The following is a 23366-nucleotide window of genomic DNA, read 5'->3' on the forward strand; positions in this document are numbered from 1 at the left end:
TCGCCGCTTAAAAGATGTCGATGGCTAAAAAGACAGTGCCCTATCCGGAGTCTAGCTAAAATTACCTCCTCCCGACGACGCGTTCGGGAGGAAGAGGTCCAAGCGCAAGGAAGGGCTTTCACTTCCCGCAATTTATTACAGGGAAGTGCCAACCAATGCGCATGCCATAAATGAGCAACTTGGCGACATAAACCGCTCCGTAGATCGGTGAAGGGAAGCGACCGAATAGCTGGCCGAGGAAGAGAGACTGCGGCCTTGGCCGCTATATCAGCCGCCTCATTCCCACAGATACCAGCGTGTCCCGGGAGCCAGAGGAACGCCACCGAGACGCCCCTCAGGTGGAGCAAGCGCAGACAGTCCTGAATCCGGTGGACCAGAGGGTGCACAGGGTAAAGAGCTTGGAGACTGAGGAGAGAGCTGAGAGAATCTGAGCAGATTACGTACTGTATCCGCTGATGGCGGCAGATGTAGTGGACAGCCTGGAGAACAGCGTAAAGCTCCGCAGTATAAACCGAACACTGGTCGGGAAGCCGAAATTGATTTGGGGTGTCGCCAACAATATAAGCACTCCCTACACCTAACGATGTTTTCGAGCCGTCGGTGTAAATAAATGTGGCCTCCGTCATTGCTGCACATAGAGCAGCAAATGCCCGACGATAAACAAGTGTAGGGGTACCATCCTTGGGAAATTGACAAAGGTCACGGAGCAGGCAGATCCGGGGACGGAGCCAAGGCGGTGCTGTACCCCAAGTTGTCCAGAAGGTTTTAGGAAAGCGGAAGGAAAGAGAATGGAGCAGTTGACGGAAGCGGACTCCCGGGGGTAGTAGGGAAGAGGAGCGGCCTGCATACCCTACATCAAAGGAGGCGTCGAAAAAAAGGTCATGGGCTGGATTAGTAGGCATGGAAGACAGATGGCTAGCATAACGACTCAGGAGTACTGCCCGCCGATTGGACAGCGGAGGTTCAGCAGTCTCAGCATAAAGGCTTTCCACAGGGCTAGTGTAAAAAGCTCCAGACACTAAACGTAATCCACGGTGGTGGATAGAGTCGAGACGCCGAAGAATAGACGGCCGAGCAGAGGAGTAGACTATGCTTCCATAATCCAATTTCGAGCGCACTAAGGCGCGATAGAGGCGGAGAAGGACCACTCGGTCCGCTCCCCAGGAGGTACCATTCAGGACACGGAGGGTGTTAAGCGATCGCAGACAGCGAGCCGAAAGATAGGAAACGTGGGAGGACCAGCTTAGTTTTCTGTCAAACATAAGACCCAAGAATTTAGTGACGTCTGAAAACGGAAAGTTGACAGGACCTAGATGTAAGGAGGGCGGAAGAAACTCCTTACGTCGCCAAAAATTGACACAAACGGTCTTACTGGGTGAGAAACGGAAGCCAGTTTCGATGCTCCACGAGTGGAGGCGATCGAGACATCCTTGAAGACGTCGTTCAAGAAGGCTGGTCCGTTGAGAGCTGTAGTAGATCGCAAAATCGTCCACAAAGAGGGAGCCCGAGACATCAGGAGGGAGACAATCCATAATTGGATTTATGGCGATGGCAAATAGTACAACACTCAGCACAGATCCCTGGGGTACCCCGTTTTCTTGGGAGAAAGTACGGGAGAGAGTAGTGTTCACCCGCACCCTAAAAGTGCGCTCTGCCATAAATTCGCGAAGAAAAAGGGGCAGCCGGCCTCGAAAGCCCCAAGAGAACAGTGTGCGGAGGATGCCTGTCCTCCAACAGGTATCGTATGCTCTCTCCAGATCAAAAAATATTGCTACCGTTTGGCGTTTCCGGAGAAAATTGTTCATGATATAAGTGGAGAGAGCAACAAGATGGTCAACGGCAGAACGATGCTTCCGAAATCCGCATTGGGCTGGTGTTAAAAGACTGCGGGATTCTAGCCACCAAGCTAAACGGTAATTCACCATACGCTCCAAAACCTTACAGACACTACTCGTGAGAGAAATGGGGCGATAGCTAGAGGGGAGATGTTTGTCCTTTCCAGGTTTCGGAACGGGAACGACAATAGCTTCCCGCCACCGTTTGGGAAAGGTACTGTCGGTCCAAATTCGATTATAAAGGCGAAGGAGGTAACGCAGACTAGGGGTTGATAAATGCAGCAACATTTGGACATGGATACCATCCGGTCCCGGGGCGGAGGAGCGAGAAGATGAGAGGGCATGTTGGAGTTCCCGCATGGAGAAAACAGTATTGTAGCTTTCGTGATTTTGAGAGGAGAAAGCAAGAGGTCGCACTTCCGCTGCACGTTTCTTCAGGAGAAACGCTGGCGGGTAATGTGAAAAAAGATCTCAGCAAAGTGCTGACCCAACGAGTTAGAAATTGCGACGGGGTCCACTAAGGTATCATGCGCGACAGTGAGCCCAGAAACCAGGGAGAAACTAGGCGCGCCTGAGAACCGTCGAAGCCGACTCCAAACTTCCGAGGAGGGAGTGAAGGTGTTAAATGAGCTAATAAAGAATTTCCAGCTTGCCTTCTTGCTATCGCGGATGACGCGACGGCATCGCGCACGGAGCTGCTTATAGCGGATACAGTTGGCCAAAGTAGGATGGTGACGGAAAATGCGAAGAGCACGTCGCCGCTCACGTATTGCATCACGGCATGCCTCGTTCCACCAAGGAACTGGGGGGCGCCGGGGCAATTCGGAGGTGCGTGGTATTGAACGTTCCGCAGCTGTAAGGGTAACGTCGGTAATATGTGTGACCTCATCGTCGATGCTGGGAAAGCGACGGTCATCGAATGTCGCGAGAGACGAAAAAAGTGTCCAATCGGCTTGGGCAAACTTCCAGCGTCGCGGGCGCATATATGGCAGTTGAGGCTGCAGTCTGAGGACACATGGAAAGTGGTCACTCGAGTGTGTATCATCAAGGGCGAACCATTCGAAGCGCCGAGCTAGCGGAACAGTACCGACCGCAAGGTCCAAATGAGATAAGGTTGTCGTGGAGGCAGACAAAAATGTGGGGACCCCAGTGTTGAGGCAAACTAGATCCGCTTGGTGGAAGACGTCTAGCAATATGGAGCCACGTGGACAAGGATGTGGAGATCCCCAAAGCGGGTGGTGGGCATTGAAGTCCTCAACCAGCAAATAGGGGGGTGGAAGCTGACCAAGAAGATGAAGGAGATCAGCTCGTGCCATTGGTGTGGATGATGGAATGTATACAGTACAACGAGAGAACGTGTATCCAGAAAGGGAAAGACGGACGGCGACAGCTTGGAAGGAACTGTTTAAGGGGATTGGGTGATAATGGAGAGTATCATGGAGAAGAATCATGAGTCCTCCATGGGCTGGAGTGCCTTCAACAGAGGGGAGGTCATATCGGACGGACTGAAAGTGAGGGAGAACAAAGCGGTCATGGGGACGCAGCTTTGTTTCCTGAAGACAGAAGATGACCGGCGAGTAGGAGCGTAAGAGGACCGACAATTCATCCCGACTGGCTCGAATGCCGCGGATATTCCAGTGGATAATGGACATGGGGTGAAAGGAAAATGGAGGAATGTGACCGAAGTTGCTGTCAACTCAGAGACTGCTCGGAGCTAGCAACCGACAGCATGGAATGGCATTCAGCCGAAGGCAGAAGATCCTGATCCATAGGTTGGTCAGGAGCAGTCCCTGCCACCAGCGATCGGCCGGTTGACCGGCCACCAGCAGTGCGCCTCGGCGACACAGAAGATGGCCGAGGGCGATTTCCGCCAGGTGGTGCTGTAGAGGGGGCACGCCTTGGCGGAGAAGGAGAGGAACTGGGTTTCTTTGTAGCCTTCTTGGAAGAATGTTGTTTAGATGAAGAAGGAACCGATGGTTGTGAAGTTGCGGTACGTAAAAACTCTTCACGAGTATGCTCTTTTTTCGAAGACTTGGCGTCCGACTTTTGGGCTCGAGATGTAGCAGAACCCGACGAAGGGTGAGCCACAGAGTGGGCAGGCGAAAGTGGTGAGGTTGAACGAGCGATCTTTGCGCTGGCCGATCTGACGACCGTGGTACTAAAGGTGAGGTCGCAAGTCTGCGTGGCCGCCTCCTTTGTTGGCCGAGGAGAAGCAAGGACAGTGCTGTATTTTCCTGTCTGAGGCACGGTGGGCTTGCGACTGGCGAATAATTTTCGAGCAGCAAAGGTCGACACCTTTTCCTTCACCCTTATTTCCTGGATGAGCTTCTCGTCCTTAAAAACGGGGCAATCTCGAGAGGAAGCAGCGTGGTCACCCATACAGTTGATGCAGCGAGGGGATGGAGGTGGACAAGCGCCCTCATGGGCATCCTTGCCACACGTAACACATTTGGCTGGATTGGAACAGGACTGGCTGGTGTGATTGAACCGCTGACATCGATAGCAACGCGTAGGGTTTGGGACGTAAGGGCGAACGGAAATTATCTCACAGCCAGCTTTGATTTGCGATGGGAGTTGAACTGTGTCAAATGTCAAGAAGACAGTGCGGGTTGGAATGATGTTTGTGTCAACCCGTTTCATTACTCTATGAACTGCCGTTACGCCCTGGTCAGACAGATAGTGCTGAATTTCTTCGTCAGACAATCCATCGAGGGAGCGTGTATAAACGACTCCACGCGAGGAATTTAAGGTACGGTGCGGTTCCACCCGGACAGGGAAGGTGTGGAGCAGAGAAGTACGCAGCAATTTTTGTGCCTGGAGGGCACTGTGTGTTTCTAACAACAGGGTGCCATTCCGTAATCTGGAACAAGACTTTACAGGACCTGCTATTGCGTCGACACCTTTCTGAATAATGAAAGGGTTGACCGTGGAGAAGTCGTGACCTTCATCAGACCGAGAAACAACAAGGAACTGTGGCAACGATGGAAGAATCGTCTGTGGCTGAGACTCAGTATACTTACGTTTGTGAGCAGACTTAGTGGAAGGTGAGGAAACCATTGCGGAAGAATCCCCCATGATTACCGGCGTCTCCGATGGCGCGCTCCTCCCTTGTGGGGGCCCTCTCTGAGGGCACTCCCGCCTTAGGTGATTGTTCACACCTCAGGTCACACCTCCCGACAAACGGACGGAGGGACCAATCGGCATTTTCGGAAGGTATCAGCTCGGGTAATCACCCCTCCCTGGGCCTGGCCGTTACCAGGGGGTACGTACGTGTCCTACCTGTCTACCCGGGGCGGGGAATTACGCGTTACCCCGTCACCGGCTACGCACGAAGGGCGTGGGTCGGCCTTCAGACACGCACAGGGAGGAAGAAAGAGAAAGGGAAAGGAAGGAAGAGAGGTCTCAAACGCCGCAGCGGAGAAAAGGGAAAGAGAAGAGGTAAGGAAAAGAGAAGGACAAAGGAAGGAAGAAGACAAAAGCAAGGAAGACGAAGAATGCAGTACATTTACGAGCGTCCGTCTCCGGACGTAGGCACAAACCATACTCCCAGATGGGGAGAAAGGGAAGGAAAGAGCCAGAGGTGAGGGGAGGAGGGGCGAAGATAGGGATGGGGAAGGATGCGGAAAGGGAAGGTATGCAGCCCGGAAAGGAAGGAAGGCCACATTAGCTCGGGGTCCCGTGCTCGCTACGCACGTATCCACAAAAGAGTTGTGGACCCCCTGGGGGGGCGGTGTGGATCAATTAGATCCCAAACTCTCATAGGGCCAAAATGGCCACGAAAGAAAATAGCAATACTGAGAGGCAAGTTCAGACCTCAGACTCCCAAACATCGGGGCTGGAGCCGATGGGAAACACCCCCATAGCTGAACAGGGGGACAGCACTGTTCAAGAAGTGGGAATGGTTACTAAGAAGTTGGACCAGATCAAGATCAAAGACTTGTCTGGGGCTCAGAGGAGGAAACTTCTTAGAGAAGAAAAGTTAAAGGAAGGAAAAGAGTGGCTTCCTAAACAAAAACGGAGGGCACTTAAAGGGCTTGAGCCCAAGATGCCAAGAAAAGATTGTCCCAGGGCGAAGGGGGTGTACAAACCCCTTCTACATCGAGGGCAGGCAGTAAGAGAACAAGGGAGGAGTCTAAGACTCCCACTTCCCAGGATAAGCATATCCAGAAAGAGTCAAGGAAAGAACTAGGGAAACAGCCCTATAATACTGCAGTCTCTCCAGAGACTCTGATTGAGAAAATAGGGTCTCAAAACCCGAAAGTTTAGACAGAGGATTGTAAGGTAATCAACCAGAAGGTTAACCAAATGGCCAAACCCCTGTGGTGGAAATCGGAGAGAAGTCCCTGAAGGCAATACAGGAACAGGACCTGAGACTATTCTTGGGGTTCTCACAGGTTGCCATCAGGGTAATCAAAGACATCAGAAGCGACAATGGCGGCAAGATGGAGACTGAATGTGCTGCAGATAAATCTGCAACACAGTAAAGGGGCCACTGATAAGTGGGCATGGCCCTGATTCAGGAACCCTATTTATATAAAGGGGGTGTATCAGGCATTGGCGGCACTGGAGGTAAGTTGATTTAATGCTAGAAATATAAGAAACTCCAGAACGTGAATTTATGTAAAAAAATGGAATCCCCTGCATGTCGATGGTGGACTTTTGCTCTAGGGACTTAGTGACCATCAGGTTGCGGCAATATGAGGAAGGTACCACGAGGGAGTTTGTAATGGCCTCGGCATACCTTCCTTACGAGGACAGTCCTCCTCCTCAGGTGGTGAGAAGACTGATGGAATCCTGTGCACAACAGGGCGACCAACTATTGGTTGGATGCGATGCTAATGCCCACAACTTAGTGTGGGGCAGCACCAACACCAACTGTAGAGGTGAGTACCTTCTAGAATTTCTTCTAGCTAATAACCCAGAGATCCTCAATAATGGTAAGGAACCTACATTTAGGAATATAAGAAGGAAAGAGGTAACTGACATAACCTTTGGTTCCACTCTGATGGGTAGTTATGTCAAAAACAATGGTATGTGGCTTTAGAGTCACCCTCATCAGTCGACATGTATATTAAGTTCGAGGTTGAAATGGGCATTACACAGACCATGCCCTATAGGAATCACAGGAAAACAGACTGGGAGGCATATAGGAGGGACTTCGACTCAAGCCTATTGGAAGTCAGTACTTCGATAATGAATCCAGCAGAGTTTGAGGAGGTAGCATAGGCAGTGATCTCTGCCATCATGACCTCATTCCATGACAACTGCTCAATCACCAAGAAGTGCACGGATAGGAATGTATCTTGGTGGAACAACAACCTGGAATCATGGAGGAAACAGGTATGAAGACTGTTTAACCTTGTGAGAAAGAAAGGGCAATGGCCAGAATATCGGGAGGCCCTTGTCAAACACAGTCTTGCAATTAAGCAAGCAAAGCAGGCATCCTGGGAGGTATTCTGTGAGGATGTAGAGGGTACGGCTGTTCAAGCCAGACTTCACAAAATCCTCACTACGATACCAACTAATCCAGGAGGAACTTTAAGGAAAGAGGATGAGGAGTATATAACGACAGAGCATGAAATGCTGGAACTACTCCTCAAGACTCATTTTCCTCAATGTGCTCTGACAGACAATATGGACCAGTGAGATATTGGCTTTCAGGTATTCGAAGGGAGAACTGGGAATCTGCCAGAGAATGTGTTTGCCACAGTAAAATCCAATGGGTGGTGGGAACATACCAACCATTCAAGTCACCTGGCCCAGATGGAATTTTTCCAGTGCTCCTGCAACAAGCAGGAGTGAACTTAATAAGATTCCTATGCAGGTTATTTAGGGTTAGCCTAGCAGCAGGAATCATTCCTAACATCTGGAGAGCAGTGAAGGTTGTCTTCATTCTAAAGCCAGGAAGAACTGATCATACCAAGGCCAAGGTATGAGACCAATCAGTCTGTCCTCCTTTCTTCTTAAAACATTAGAAAAATTGGCCAATGTGCGTGTTAGGGAGAGGAGGTTAACTTGGGACCCTCTATACACAAACCAACATGCATACCAACCACAAAAATGGTGTGGAACTGCACTCCACCAACTTGTTGAGAAGGTGGAGAAAGCACTACACTTTGTGGAAATAGCCCTCTGCAGCTTCTTATACATCGAAGGGGCATTTAGCAACACAACTTTCGAATCTATGGTTAAAGCAGCACAGATGCATGGCTTGGAGACCACATTTGCAAGTGGACTAGAGCCATGCTTAGTGGTAGAAAGGTAGAAGCCACCATGATGCAAGAAAAAATTGTAATCAACACCACCAGAGGCTGTCCACAAGGAGGGGGTCCTGCCCCCTTCACTGTGGAACCTTGTGGTGAATGAACTAATTGTAAAATTAAACTCTAAACAGTACTTTTGCCAGGGAGGTGCAGATGATCTTGTCATAGTAATACTTGGAAATTTTCAAATACAGTCACAGTTATGGTACCAGGAGCATTGAACATCATGCAAAATTGGTGCAGGAAACAGAATCTAAGGGTCAGTCCTAAGAAGACTATTGTATATCATTTACAAGGAAGCAGATCCAACACACACATGGAAATCTCTAGCTTCTCGATGAAACTCTAGCAGTAAAGGGGATAGTGAAATATCTAGGGGTAACCCTGAATGAGAAACTATCATGAGCCCGTCATGTAAGGAGCACCTGTTCCAAGGTGAAAGGTACTCTAATGAGTACCAGAAGAGCTTGTGGTAAAAACTGAAGCCTCATGAGTATGTACTGGATATACACCATGGTAGTAAGACCTATGATCACTTATGGGGCTACAGTGTGGTGGAAAAAGGTGGAACAGCAGGTAGCTGCTAAGGAGCTTGCTAAGGTGCAGAGATTGACCTGCTTAGCCATTACACGCGGAATTAGCAGCACACCCACTGCTGGGATGGAATCCATGCTGGACATGCCTCCGTTACACTTGTGGGTAAAGATGGAGGCAGCAGCTGGAGCACACAGGTTAAAGACTGGCAAAAACTGGAACTCACTGAGGTAACCACGACCACACACTACAATAATGAGTGAGGTAGACATAGGTACAGTTGGGGAAATGCCGACCGACTATATAATAACTCCCAGCTGCTTCAACAAGCCTTTCAATGTAGTAATTGAAAGTAGAAAACTCTTTGAGAACAAATTTTGACACCATACTGAGGACATAGTGTGGTTCACTGATGGTTCGAAAACAGACTAAGGTGTTGGGACAGGGTATATGGGGTGCAGCCAACGCTGGACAGTGCAATCTCTATAGGGAAGATGGCCACTGTGCTTCAAGCAGAAGTATCTGCTATCAGGGTGTGCGTGGAGGTGAATTTGCGGAGGTGCTACAAAGGTCATAGCATTTTCATTTATTCAGACAGCCAAGTGGCCCTGAAAGCAATGACAGCCGCTGCAACAAGATCAAAGATGGTGGCAGAATGCCACAATGTCCTTGTGGAGCTAGGGGACAGCAATAGGGTAAACCTATTGTGGGTCCCTGGTCACTCAGGGATTAGTGGTAATGAGCAAGCTTATAGGTTGGCCAGGACAGGGGCGAAGACACCATTTATTGAACCAGAACCTGTCCTGACAATCACTAAGACGATGCTCAAAATAAAACTACAAGACTGGACAAGGAGCCAGCATGTAGAATATTACGCCTAGGTCCAAAACTGGTTGGCATACTAGAGACACAGGGAACGATACCACACAATAAACCCTGTTTCGGTGTGGGCAGCTGCAGGCTTGACCAATGTTGTTTTTGCTTCTCTGATAAAATCAATCAACCAATCCTGGTCCATGGAGGATCTAAGCATGACCATAGACATCAGCAATCCCTACGACCATTATGCAGGCTAAGTTCTGCTTTTGTAGGAGCAGAGACTTGGGTGGTTAATGTTCTTATCCGCTTACACTCTATGTCACCTGCCATGTTTTAGTATCTACACTCTAGCAACCAACTCGTGATTAACAGCCTTTGTTAGTAAGACCTGTTTTTTGGTTAATACAATACAATTAGGTGGACACAATGCTGGACTAGAGAAAGTTTTCTTGACATTCACTGGTGTCATAATCCAAACAAGAGGCAATTGTTAATTATATGATTTATTTGTAAGGACATGGACTTAACTTTTATGCACATGTACTTCTTTGGAGGATGGGGTCTTCAAGAAAATAGTGCATTTTGCCACATGGTTAGAAGTGATCATGTTGCAAGAGCTGGTCGAAACTTTCTCAAGTATTTCTGTAGATCTCAAGTTCTCCGACTTGTAACAAAATTTTATGCCACACAGACAGCATTGGTCCACATATCCACACTCAACTGTCAGGGGGAGGAAAGAAGGGGGGAGTAGAGAAGGGGGGAGAGGGAGAGCACGTGTGCATCAGCATTGTGTGGTTTAAGATAACCATGGAAACTTTAATGGTGTTTGCTCAACAGTAATTTGGAGACCACTCTTCCTAAAGAAGAATCCTGTTCCCTAAGCAGTCATCTCATTGTACACCTCTAGAATGTATGTTAACATTTGAATCAGAAAATAGGGGTTTATGCTGACAAATAATAATACTAAAAGGTTAAGGTTTAATTTCCTACTAGATTAGAGGTGGAGGAGTAGTAACTTCATATAAAACTGGGGAGTGGATGGACAGTGAACCTGTCTAGGCAAGACTCAGTATCAACAGTGAGAAAAAAAATTATAATAGGGTTATTCTATTTACCTCCAGGTTCTCCTCCTGGTGTAGGGATATTCCGTGTAACGTAGGACACACTTACAATATTTAAAAGTTTAAAATTTGGTACTTATATATATTTTTTTTTAGAAAAGGCTGGACTTTTTACTGTACTTTTTATAAAACCAGGTTTTTCGTGTGACAGGAGTGTGAATTATTGGAGATTTGGGGCCTTCATTTCAACTAATTGGCAAGTAAGAATTAGCATATCGTTATTTATGTTACTGTTACATACCCTAATGTATTGCTTGAAGAGTACAAAACTGAAGTAGGTAAATTATGGATTGGCGTAAACAATGTAATACAACAGTGCGAACTTTCATGTAACATGAGTCACTTTCATGTAATTAAGTTTTTATATCAAGAGAGATATTAGAGATAACTGAGTCTTGTTCAGTACTGTGAATGTGTAACTAATATCACTACTAAAATTTTCCTAATTTCAACCAATATTGTAAAAACAACAAAATTAATGTGTAACGTAAGTCGCATTATCTGTGTCACAGTTTTATTATTTTAAGATTAGAAATAGAGGATGCCCTTAGCAGAGGCAGAAAGACAGAGTAGGTGGGAAAAGTTAAAAAGAGTGATGGAAAATATGAAGAATTTAAGAAGCAGCATCTGGAAGAAGCTTGAAAAAGCCACCAGATGCAGAAAATAAAATTTCCAAAGTTGAGTCAACATAAGCAAGGACTGTTATTAGAAGGAAGGAGAGCTAAAAATAGGGAGAGAGTTAGAAAACATAGGCAACATAAAATGCAATATCAGCAACCTAGTAAAGCAAGTTTGTCACCATATAAATCACATAGTGCTCTGGATAAAGACATGACTCAAGTGCTGCAATTGCTTGCATTAGCAGGGTGCTGTCAACTATACCCGAAAATGTGAAGGTAGTTTCAATCGGGTTAGACGGATCTGCCTCACAATTTAAAAACAAAAATATTACTGCTGCTGGACCTCAATGTCAGTCATTTCATAACATGGAAATCGACTGGAACTTATTTGCTAATTCCCATGGTAAAGGTGTCGCTGTGAAATGGCTAGTGGGGAATGCAGTAAAAATGTGGAAATTCATAGTAGGTGATACATCAATTTTCGCTCAGGTAGCTAAAAGTACCACAACTATGCAGGTTTCTCATGTGTCTATTGATGAAATTCAAGGAATCACTGTGAAACTTAATCTAGCTCAAATATTTTCTTCAGCACCATCAATACCAACATAAAAAAGCATTCACTCTTTCACTACAAGAAAGGAGTACTATAAACATATCTGCTGTCTCCAAAGAATTCTGCTGCTGCAAATCATCTTATACTGAAGAAACCATAGAAAGTGTGAAAATTGGAGACTGGTACTACGTAGAATATGACAGTAAATTCAATGCTGGAATACGCTCAGTTTTTGGAAATTCTTACTTAATCAGAGCAATTGAGTGTGCTGGTCACTATTGGAAATGGCCTGTAAAATGTGAGGAAATTGTAAAGGAAATTAATCCACTTGAGGTCAATGCGAGAGGATATTTTGTTCTCTGACTTAATTGAACTTACAGTTCATTTTCCCAGATGTCATGCTCTTATAATTTTTCATAGTGTTTGAAAAGTGGAATGTTAATATTAAGTTTATCTTATTTGGCACATAATGTCATACTTTCATTTCTCTGCTTGCAGAAAAAAATTTTTCCAACAAGAAGCAGCAGGTAACATGAGTTATGTAACATTGAGTCACACATCTTTTTCAATATATTACAATATTTCACTTGGTATAAATATTTTCTGTGATAAAAACCAGATCCATACTCCTAATAGTTTGAGGACACTTTTGACCTAAAATGCACATTAGGAATAAGATGTCCCAAATTTGTAACAGGAGTCACAACATAAATTACATTCTTGTTCTTTAATTTTAATGTTCTTCCCTGCTTAAATAATACTTCAAAATTTTTGCCTGAATAACACAATTTATAATGATGATTTACGAAAGAAAATGTGGGTTTATAGATTGATAACAATTCAACATAATAAAACACTGATTTCAAAATGTAATGTGAGCCACCATGTAATCTCCCTGTAACCAAAAACTTTAAAGAAAATGAGTCCCCTAAAGATACTGTAATTGTCGGAGGAGACTGTAATCATCCACCAATCAGTTGTGATAATTATAGTTACTTGTTAGTGGCAGATGTGACAAGACATTTTATGAAACATTACTAAATGTCTTCTCTGAAAAGTATCTAAAACATATAGTTCAGAATTCCAATTGTGATGCAAATTTATAGGATCTACTGGCAACAGACAAACCTGACTTCTTTGAGGAAGTACACATCAAAAAATGAAATGATCATATGGCATTGTTGGTCGGGAGGCCCCATGCGGGGAAGTTCGACAGCCATATTGCAAGTCCTTTTTAGTTGATACCACTTTCGGCGACTTGCGAGTCAATGATGGTGAAGAACACACAACACCCAGTCATCACGAGGCAGAGAAAATCCCTGACCCCACTGGGAATCGAACCCGGGACCCTGTGCACCAGAAGCGAGAGTACACATCAAAACTGCTATCAGTGACCATGAAGAAATTAAAGCTACAATGAGTAGCACCACAGGAGTGCAGTTAAAACAAGCAGAAAGATCTACATGTTGAGCAAATTCCATAGAGAAACAATACAATACTGTGACACCTCAATGAGGAACTTGAGACTTTAAACTCTGAAGAACAGAGTATGTAAAGGAACTACGGCTCAAGACTAAAAGAATACCTGACAATGCACTGGATAGTTATGTACAATGTAGGACAGTTCATAATGTGAGAGAACCTGCATGGTATACAGTCACTGTAAAGAAACAGAGACTACTGTATAATCTGTGTAAAACAAAGCATAGGACTATAGACAGACACACTGAATGAAACCCCATTTGGCAGTCAAGAGGGCATGTGTGACGCTTTCAACAAGTACAGTAGCAGAGTATTGTCAAATGATCTTCCACAAACTCCAAAGAAATTCTGGTAGTATAAAAACGCTGTTAGTGGCACCAAAGTTAGTGTCCAGCCACTCATGGATGTGACTGGAACTGAAGCTGCGAATAGCAAAGCAAAACCAGAAATGTTTAACGTTGTTTCAAATGTTCCTAGACAAAGGAAAACCCAGCAGTACAGTCCCAACTTAATTCTCATATGACTGAAAAGATTATTGAAATGAGTATTAGTGTCAGTAGTGTTTAGAAAACAGCTGAAATCATTAGCATACAGCCCCAGGACCTGATGGAATCCATATCAGATTCTATACCCAATTCACAGCTGTACTACCACTTGGTTAACTATAATCTATTGTAGATCCTCAAACAAAAACCTGTATCCAATAGATGGAAAAAAGCACAGGTCACACCTGTCTGCAAGAAGGATAGCAGAAGTGATCCAACAAACTACCATCCATCTGAGCAGAATCTTATAACATATTCTGAGCTCAAAAAGATAATGAGGTACCTCAGACAGAACTAACCTCCTCCATGCCAACCAGCATGGATTTCGAAAACACAGATCATCTGAAACCCAACATGCACTTTTTCTCACAAGACATCTTGAAAGCCATGTATCAAGGCAGTCAGATAGATCCAGTATTTTTCAATTTCCTAACATATGCAACCTATGCTTATTATCGAAAGTACTATATCATACAGGACATCAGACAAAATATGTGGCTGGATTGAGGATCTCTTGATAGTGAGAACACAGCATATTACCTAGAGTGGACAGTCACTGTGAGAGCTGAAGTAACTATGGATGTACCTCATGGAAGCATGTTGGGTCCCTTGCAGTTCAAGTTGTATATTAACAATCTTGCAGACAATATTAAAACTAACCTCAGACTTTCCGCAGATGATGCAGTTATCTACAATGAAATACAGTCTGGACAAAGCTGTATAAATATTCAGTCAGAGCTAGATAAGATTTTAAAGTGGTGCATCGATTGGCAGCTTGCTTTAATGTTTAAATATAAGAAATTGCACACTACAAAACGAAAAATTACAGTACTCTATGAATCTTTAAACTTGCATCCAATGGTTCAAATGGCTCTGAGCACTATGCGACTTAACTTCTGAGGTCATCAGTCGCCTAGAACTTAGAACTAATTAAACCTAACTAACCTAAGGACATCACACACATCCATGCCCAAGGCAGGATTCGAGCCTGCGACCGTAGCGGTCGCTCGGTTCCAGACTGTAGCTCCTAGAACCGCATGGCCACTCTGGCCGGCTAAACTTGTATCAATACTTGGGATGTGAAGTGGGGTGATCACATAGGCTCAGGCACAGGTAAAGCTGGTACTAGACTTCATTTTGTTAGTCAGATAATAGGGAAATGCAATCAGTCTACCTGGTAGGGGATACTGAAAGTATACAGAGAAGGGCAGGGCGAATGGTCATAAGTTTGTTTGACCTGTGGCGGAGAGTCACTGAGATGTTGAAAGACCAGAACTTTCACTACTGAAGACAGACTGAAACTACACTGGGAAAATCTACTAGCTAGTAAAGTTTCAAGAACTGGCTTTAAGTCATGACTCTAGGACTATACAACTCCTACATGTCACTCCCATAGGGCTTGTGAGGATAAGATTACATTACAAAGGCATTTCAACAATTGTTTTTCCCGCGCTCCATATGTAAATGGAATGGGGAGGGGGGGGCCTAAAAAGCAGTACTTCACAGTGGTTTGCAGGTTATAGTTGTGCATGGAACTGTGCTATCCTTAACGCCAAGTTAAGCATAAACGAGGATGAGCTGATGACAATTTGTATCCCGCTTCTTCCATTATGCGTCTAGTTGTTCAATGTACCACTTTGCTCTGTCTCCCTTGAGTATCCACAATAACATACAGTATATGAATGTACATAAAGCATAATGATAACAATTATAACACTGAATGACAGTTCAAATACTTCACTTAGTAACTGTGATGCTATTTAAGTGCTCAAAAGCAGCGTATAAGGGCACTTACAAACAGGACGCAAATTGCAATGACCTGCATTTATATAAATCGTAATCAACTAACCAGATGATGTTTCATCTCATAACAAGTTTGGAAATAGAGCTTACACACATCCGGAATAAGAATAACTACTTCACAATCTTAGGTTCAGTTATAACAGACTGCATTACCCACCCAACAACTTGGTTATTACAATGTGTACTCCTCAAAATAGAATTTTAAAGTTATATTACATTGAATTAAACTTACTGAACTCATTGCGGACATCATTTGAAGATACACAATTGCTGTCCACACTTAACAACGAATAAAATGTTTTTGTTATCAACACACGACACCAACAACAACCTTAACGTCAGAGCTTTCACGATACTGTTTGCGATACAGAAAACATTTCAAATTTTCGACCAATCACGAAGCTATGAACTTTTTATCCCTTCCACAAAACAAGAGAAGTGCCATTCAAAGATTACTTGGAAGTTTATATGTTTTCTGTATTTTTATAAGATTACTAACGTTTACACGACGTGGTTTCTGGCTGTTAGAGACAATACATTCAAATTGCTGAATGGAGGTACTGAATGATGTTAAGCTAAACGACACTTGAGTACATCACTACATTTACCATGATTAATATCTTTGGCTGCAGAAGTATTTGTGACGGATTAGAGTGTGTTCTGTGAGACAAATTTAAACGCAGAAAAAGTAAAGATTCATCTTATAGTTGCGAATTTTATGAAGCTGATATAAAACACACAGGAAATGGCTGATGCGACGTCACTGAGTGATCAGGTAAAAATGAAGTAGGTTGTACCTTCTGCTGATCAGTCGATTTTCGAATCGTGAAGTATCAGTTTATTGTAATTACGTGAACGTTATGGAGTAGTAATTTGCAGTGGTGAGAAAATGTTTTATTTTTGCACAGAAGCCCCCCGAGTTTTTTGTGCACAAAATAATGCAATTTTCTTATTTGATAGTATGTAAGGGGATTAACCTTAACAAAATGCTGTGTATGGTTGTTTCTTTACCGCTCGATGAACTGGATGTATGTAGTGAGTGACGTGAGTGAGTGTTATACCATATATTTAATAGTGAACCCGTTTCGTTTTCTCTTGAGATAGAGCTGGAGCGTCCTTTGCTACACTTCCAAAAGAATTTTAAAAAATCACAAATTTTATTTTTGACAGACTGAGATACTCTTTCTCAATTTTCCTTTGTTGTTCCCTGTTTTTTCATTGAATCGACGCAGGCAATTTATAAGAGGAATTGGTACCATGTTAAACAGCATTAACATGGTACCTTAAAATGCAATATTTGACATAACACAAGTTGTCATTAACATTATGATACCTCCTCATACATCAACATTGATAGCAGAGAACCTTTGTCGTACTTTCATTAGTGTAAATCATTGGCCAAGACTGTATCAATAATAAATGGAAAAAAAGACCACGATGGATGAGAGTATAACTAAATAGTGAAACATTGACCATAACATGTATAACTCTGACACATCTGAGATTAAAGTTAGTTGACAGTGTCACCGAATATTTTGCATAAATTATGTTTAATTTAAGGTGTAGGTTCTACTCTTCTGCAGCATAGTCAGGATGGTTTGTAAAAGTAGAACTGTCCTCAACGGGTAAGTTGATTTAAATGCAATCTTGGTTTACTATACATGTTACTCTGAGACATGGTATTCCTTTGCCTTCTTCAGATCTGTGAACTGACATACCTAGCCAATCATTGAAAGTGTGTGTGTGGAGGGGGGGGGCGGAAGAGAGACGTGCATTTTGGCTCCCACATGTACAAATAATTACCATATGTCATAAATTTCCAAAAAAAATGTTAGTTCCACCTGTGACGAATGAGTAGCTGTTTACCTAGTGCAGTTCACATTTAGTTTAGAATGTGAGCATGCATTTAATGTAAAACACCAAGCATTTTAGTGTAGAGCATTTTTGATGGCTTTTCTCAAAATTTTTTTCAAATTGTCATAAAATTTCTTGTTTGGCACAATAAATAAGTCTTTCATTTATAAATTGTCCATATTTTAAACATAATAAACTACCTGTATTGTACATTGTGTCCACAATAACATGGTTTGTTTAGTGGGAGTTACGGGGATCTGTGGCATTTGTAGAAGTTGAATAACCACAGATGGATATTGATTTGGGTAAAACTTTGAGGGGGTATCCTCACACTAACATCAAAGTGTTTTGTTGGTTGTGAACAGTCGTGTCAAATTAAATAGGCTAGATAACATTCATGTTCAGTGGCTTTGCAAAGCCTCAACCAATCTGTCATCTTCTAACATAAACTGGACTGGGGCTGTACTACAGATCTGTTTGTCGCCACAACCCAGATCAGCATTGCCACACGTTCTGGACATCAGGAAATTTCAAATAAATCAGGGAAATATCAGGAGAATTTGAAAAAAAAGAAAAAACTGGAAAATCTCTTTTTTATTTATTTATTTATTTTTTTTTTTTTCCTCTCTCAGGAAATGAAATGGTTGTTTGCTGGGGTATCATGCATCATCACTGACTGGGTGCAGCTGAGTACATGTGCCGTACTACTCCTCTCAGTGCTGCAACCGCTTCTTGCCAGTAACCTATGAGCTGCTACGAAGGCAGGGAGAGAGTGTGTGTGTGTGTGTGTGTGTGTGTGTGTGTGTGTGTGTGTGTGTGTGTGTGTGTGTGTGTGTGTCCGTGTGTCCGTGTGTCCGTCCAAAACCGCAGACCGTTTCTGCAGGTATCTGTAATGGATTGGTCCTGTCCATCTCGAGCACATTCGGTTCCCACTAATGTGCAGGCCTTGCCCATTGGATCTAATCTCACCAATCTGCCCTTGGGTTAGGTCTGTTTGTGTGTGGTGTAATGCAGCGGATTTCCGTGGTTTATTCATGGACCCAGGACTGTGGTGTTCCTCAGCAAGCCAGAAGCCGTGGCTGATGGATTTCAGGAATTGCGACTGTCTCATCACGAGGACATTGTACAGTGTGGCGTTTTATAGACATTTTAATTATTCTTATTTTTGTCACCAAATGTGTTAAGCCTTATTGAAATGAAATAACATCATTGACTTTAATGAAATACACATACCATTTGTCTTGCTGTCTCTATCTACAATCAGTTCATTACAAAAGATATTGATAATACTTCAGATTTTTGCTCACATCAGAAAATACTGCCTGCTTGCAAGCTGCTGCTGCTTCTTCTTCTTCTTCTTCTTCTTTCTTCCCCTCGTTTGCACTATTGTTTCTTGTACTGTAACTGCAAAGACAGATTGTCAACTTATGTCTTATTTATCCTTGAGATCTCAAAATTTGTCAGGGACAAATGCTGAAACATGTCTGGAAATCAGGGAATTTCACTTGATGAAACTTGTGGCAACCCTGCTAGATATTTCCTTTGATTCACAATCACTATTAAAAATTTCAACATAGCGGAAAAGTGCTGTGTATATCAATAGCAAAAACACCTGTAAGTGGAGAAAGGAATTAAGGGCTGTCCATATAAAATGAGTAATTCGTACCCTACTGTCACCACAACCAGGATTTGTATTCATTAGTATAGAAGCATATATGCAGTGTGAAATGACTTGCAGCACATGTGGGCAATATGTTGCAGTATTTTAAAGCATGAGTTCCGATACTGACAGTGTCATAGATTTGCTGAAACCAGTCATCCAGTAAAATGCATTGTTTAGCAAGATCTTGGCTTGTGACGTTTTCTTCAGTTACAAAGGTAATATTGTATAGTTTGAGATGGAATTTATGCGGTATATTTAGAACTTAAATTTAATGTAATTTTAATCAGGTTTCATATTTTTTCTGAGAGAAAATTTTGAAGGGAATAAAAATTATGCTATATCGTTTAACATTTGATTTAAAAACAGTATCAGCAACATTTTTATGGCAGCTTCACTGGAGAACTGTAGGAAAAATGAAAAGCTGAAAGAAACTGTGGCAAAAACTGCTGGCTGCTCTTTGCCTTGTTACACAACACTACACTACACTACAGGCATCTTCCCATGTTGAGTGGCAGCCATTCCAATCTAAGTACAGTGTGAGTGTAAATATTTATTGTTTAATTTTTTCCACATTTTAGACAAGGGCCTCCCTAAAACTTAAAACTTAAATCAGTGTGTAAATAAAGAGGTTGAAATGTAAGTAAGTTTAATATTTATGAAAATTATTTTTACACTTAACAAATGGCAAAGATTTTTTAAAAAAATATTAATTATTGTGGTGGTATTGATGTATAATTCAGTCAATAGACATTCAGCTTCAAAATGAATCATAGTTCACTGAAATCTGATATAAGGCTCTTGACTTAAGACAGCTCACAAATTGTCTCTTTTTTTTCATACAGTATTTGACTTTAAAAAGGTCAATTTTTCATGTTTCCACCGATTTGAAATGGAATAGCCAATTTCTGTCTACCTGCAAATGAGTTGCACTTGCCAAAATGATTTACCGCCAGCATATTACCTTGTGCTGGTGTCAGCTCAGTTTGGCCTGTATGAAATGGAGCTCAGGGGCACTCGGCTACGGATACCAAATAAACTTTTTTGGTAATGTCAAGTGTAAAGATGATTTTGTTCTTTATTTCTACAAATGTTTTCTATTTATTACTGACATTATTACAGTTCCATGTTAACTTATGTTGCCATTTGAATGGCAGAAGTTGTTGTTCCCCCCCCCCCCCCCCCCCCCCCCCCCAAGCTCGTCTGTGATAATTGGTAGTCATCCTTATTCCTAATGTATTGAGTATTTTGTGTGACCCTATTTTTGCTTTAAGCTGGTTCTTAAAACCTCTGGTGATTACTGTTTTTCATATTAATCATCTAACTGCATTTCAAATAATAAACCACATTATGTAATTGTTTTATAAAGGAAAATGTAAATGGCACCATAGATATGAAATTTCTTGGGTATTTTAGTTGTGGAGTTGACAACTGGTCAGTGCGAGAATTCAGTTTGATACATTTCTGTAAATGTAATTGTGTTCTGTATCTTCTTTTAATGGCTGTCTTTTGAGGTCCCTATAAGCTGTGTTCTGTAGTATGTGGTTAACAAAGGGGAGGGGTGAAAGGGATGAACATCTCATACTTGATCAGACGTGGAGCCCCCCGCCCCAAAGAAAAAATTATCTCCGCTCCTGCCAATGGCACACACAACTGCAGCAGCCTAACAAATCGACAGTTGCGGAACATTGCCTTTCGGAATTACATGGAATGGATTACAACCATCCTAAGGTCCTAACATAGATGTCTCATGTCTGGGACTGGTCAGTAAACAGTCTGTTGAGATTTGAGTAATGTTGTGATAGTGCCTACATCCTTAGTAAGGCCTGAGAACCCAAAATTTATCTCATTAAAAAGGGGAAGGAGAAACTGGGTTTGGGTGGCGGCAGATCTTTGGGGGGGGGGGGGGGGGGGGGGGAGATATAAGCACCACTCCAGCCCAGACGCATTCAGTTCATCAGTGCACCTGCTGATGGTAAGTAGTCACTCGCCAAAATTTTGCGTCCATTGGACAGACTGCTGGCCATTAACTCGTGAACTATCTTGTCATGAAGCATGCAACTGAGAAGCTGAAGAATCGTGTATTATCTCAATTACCAGCTTGTGTGCAACACACTTTTTTCCCTCTATGACAAGTTACCCCAGAATATGATGCCGTAAGACGTTACAGAAGGGAAAATAGGAAAATACAGCTTTTGACAGTTTCATCTCCGAAATAGGATTTATCTCTAATGCAAAAGTTGGATGTTTCAGAATGTCTGTAATATATAACTACCAGTTCATGTTCTTACAAATACAAGCCTCTAATGATTTAGAACAGTCAATTTAAGTTTCTTATATACCTCTATGTATTTCTGATGGTGTTCTAAGGCCTTGTGCAATACTGAATTGTTTGTATTGTTTTATCTTCGTTCAGTAACAGTCCAGTTGAAGAGAACCATTTCTTAATTTTCAGGAACATTTTATTTACATTTATCAAGTGTTAAAGTTTCTCCAGTAGGATTGACCATAATAGTTCTTGCATCATTTAAGAGAACTCTTTCAGCTTCTTGGGCATAAGATAGCAGAGTATGTGTATATAATCAGGACAAAATGCTTGTGGTACACCTGTAGATATTGTATTTCCCGTTACATACATTTCCTGGGTCTCTTAAATGCAAGAGTCATCATCTTTTTAGTTCAATAAAATGAAACCAGTTACAGGAAATATTTCATAATACCAGCTTCCCTTGGAAAATACTGTGAACAGCACAGTTTTTTGGAAAACCAAGAAAGCTCTTAAACCTACATGCACAGACAAAGTTTTCGACCAGATTCCTGCATAGATGTCCAATGTCATAACACTATGCCACTATGGTTGCCATCTTATTTGCATATAGTAACAAATACACTATCTATCAAAAGCGCTGGCACGTCTATAGACACACAAACATACACACAAAATTCTAGCTTTCGCAACCAACAGTTGCTTCGTCAGGAAAGAGGGAAGGAGAGGGAAAGACGAAAGGATTTGGGTTTTAAGGGAGAGGGTAAGGAGTCATTCCAATCCCGGGAGCGGAAAGACTTACCTTAGGGGGAAGAAATGACGGGTATACACTCTCTCTCTCTCGCGCGCGCGCACACACATCCATCCACACATATACAGACACAAGCAGACATATACAGAGGCAAAGACTTTGGGCAGAGATGTCAGTCGAGGTGGAAGTGCAGAGGCAAAGATGTTGTTGAATGGCAGGTGAGGTATGAGTGGCGGCAACTTGAAATTAGCGGGGGTTCGGGCCTGGTGGATAACGGGAAGAGAGGATATATTGAAGAGCAAGTTCCCATCTCCGGAGTTCGGATAGGTTGGTGGTAGTGGGAAGTATCCAGATAACCCGGACGGTGTAACACTGTGCCAAGATGTGCTGGCCATGCACCAAGGCATGTTTAGTCACAGGGTGATCCTCATTACCAAAAAACACTGTCTGCCTGTGTCCATTCATGCGAATGGACAGTTTGTTGCTGGTCATTCCCACATAGAATGCGTCACAGTGTAGGCAGTGTGCACAGTTGGTAGATCACGTGGGTGCTTTCACACGTGGCTCTGCCTTTGATCGTGTACACCCTCCGGGTTACAGGACTGGAGTAGGTGGTGGTGGGAGGGTGCATGGGACAGGTTTTACACCGGGGGCGGTTACAAGGGTAGGAGCCAGAGGGTAGGGAAGGTGGTTTGGGGACTTCATAGGGATGAACTAAGGGGTTACGAAGGTTAGGTGGATGGCAGAAAGACACTCTTGGTGGAGTGGGGAGGATTTCATGAAGGATGGATCTCATTTCAGGGCAGGATTTGAGGAAGTCGTATCCCTGCTGGAGAGCCACATTCAGAGTCTGATCCAGTCCCGGAAAGTATCCTGTCACAAGTGGGGCACTTTTGTGGTTCTTCTGTGGGAGGTTCTGGGTTTGAGAGGATGAGGAAGTGGCTCTGGTTATTTGCTTCTGTACCAGGTCGGGAGGGTAGTTGAGGGATGCGAAAGCTGTTGTCAGGTTGTTGGTGTAATGGTTCAGGGATTCCGGACTGGAGCAGATTCGTTTGCCACGAAGACCTAGGCTATAGGGAAGGGACCGTTTGATGTGGAATGGGTGGCAGCTGTCATAATGGAGGTACTGTTGCTTGTTGGTGGGTTTGATGTGGACAGACGTGTGAAGCTGGCCATTGGACAGGTGGAGGTCAACATCAAGGAAAGTGGCATGGGATTTGGAGTAGGACCAGGTGAATCTGATGGAACCAAAGGAGTTGA

At 43.3% G+C, this 23366-nt stretch overlaps 2 protein-coding genes across 2 annotated transcripts in view; one reads left to right on the top strand and one right to left on the bottom strand.

Moving 5' to 3' along the window:
• Window positions 1-15971, bottom strand: part of LOC126180158 (ubiquitin-conjugating enzyme E2 S) — an 86604-nt gene extending 70633 nt beyond the window's left edge. The window contains exon 1 of the mRNA XM_049924670.1: window positions 15808-15971. Within this exon, the coding sequence (XP_049780627.1) occupies window positions 15808-15828 (21 nt within the window). The 5' untranslated portion in view covers window positions 15829-15971. The remainder of the gene's footprint in view (window positions 1-15807) is intronic.
• Window positions 15972-16181: 210 nt separating this feature from the next.
• LOC126180174 (ADP-ribosylation factor-like protein 6-interacting protein 1) overlaps window positions 16182-23366 on the top strand; it is a 71903-nt gene continuing 64718 nt past the window's right edge. The window contains exon 1 of the mRNA XM_049924671.1: window positions 16182-16350. Coding sequence (XP_049780628.1) covers window positions 16321-16350 — 30 coding nt within the window. The 5' untranslated portion in view covers window positions 16182-16320. The remainder of the gene's footprint in view (window positions 16351-23366) is intronic.

The sequence above is a fragment of the Schistocerca cancellata genome, chromosome 1, assembly GCF_023864275.1.
Source record: "Schistocerca cancellata isolate TAMUIC-IGC-003103 chromosome 1, iqSchCanc2.1, whole genome shotgun sequence".
Classification (NCBI taxonomy): domain Eukaryota; kingdom Metazoa; phylum Arthropoda; class Insecta; order Orthoptera; family Acrididae; genus Schistocerca; species Schistocerca cancellata.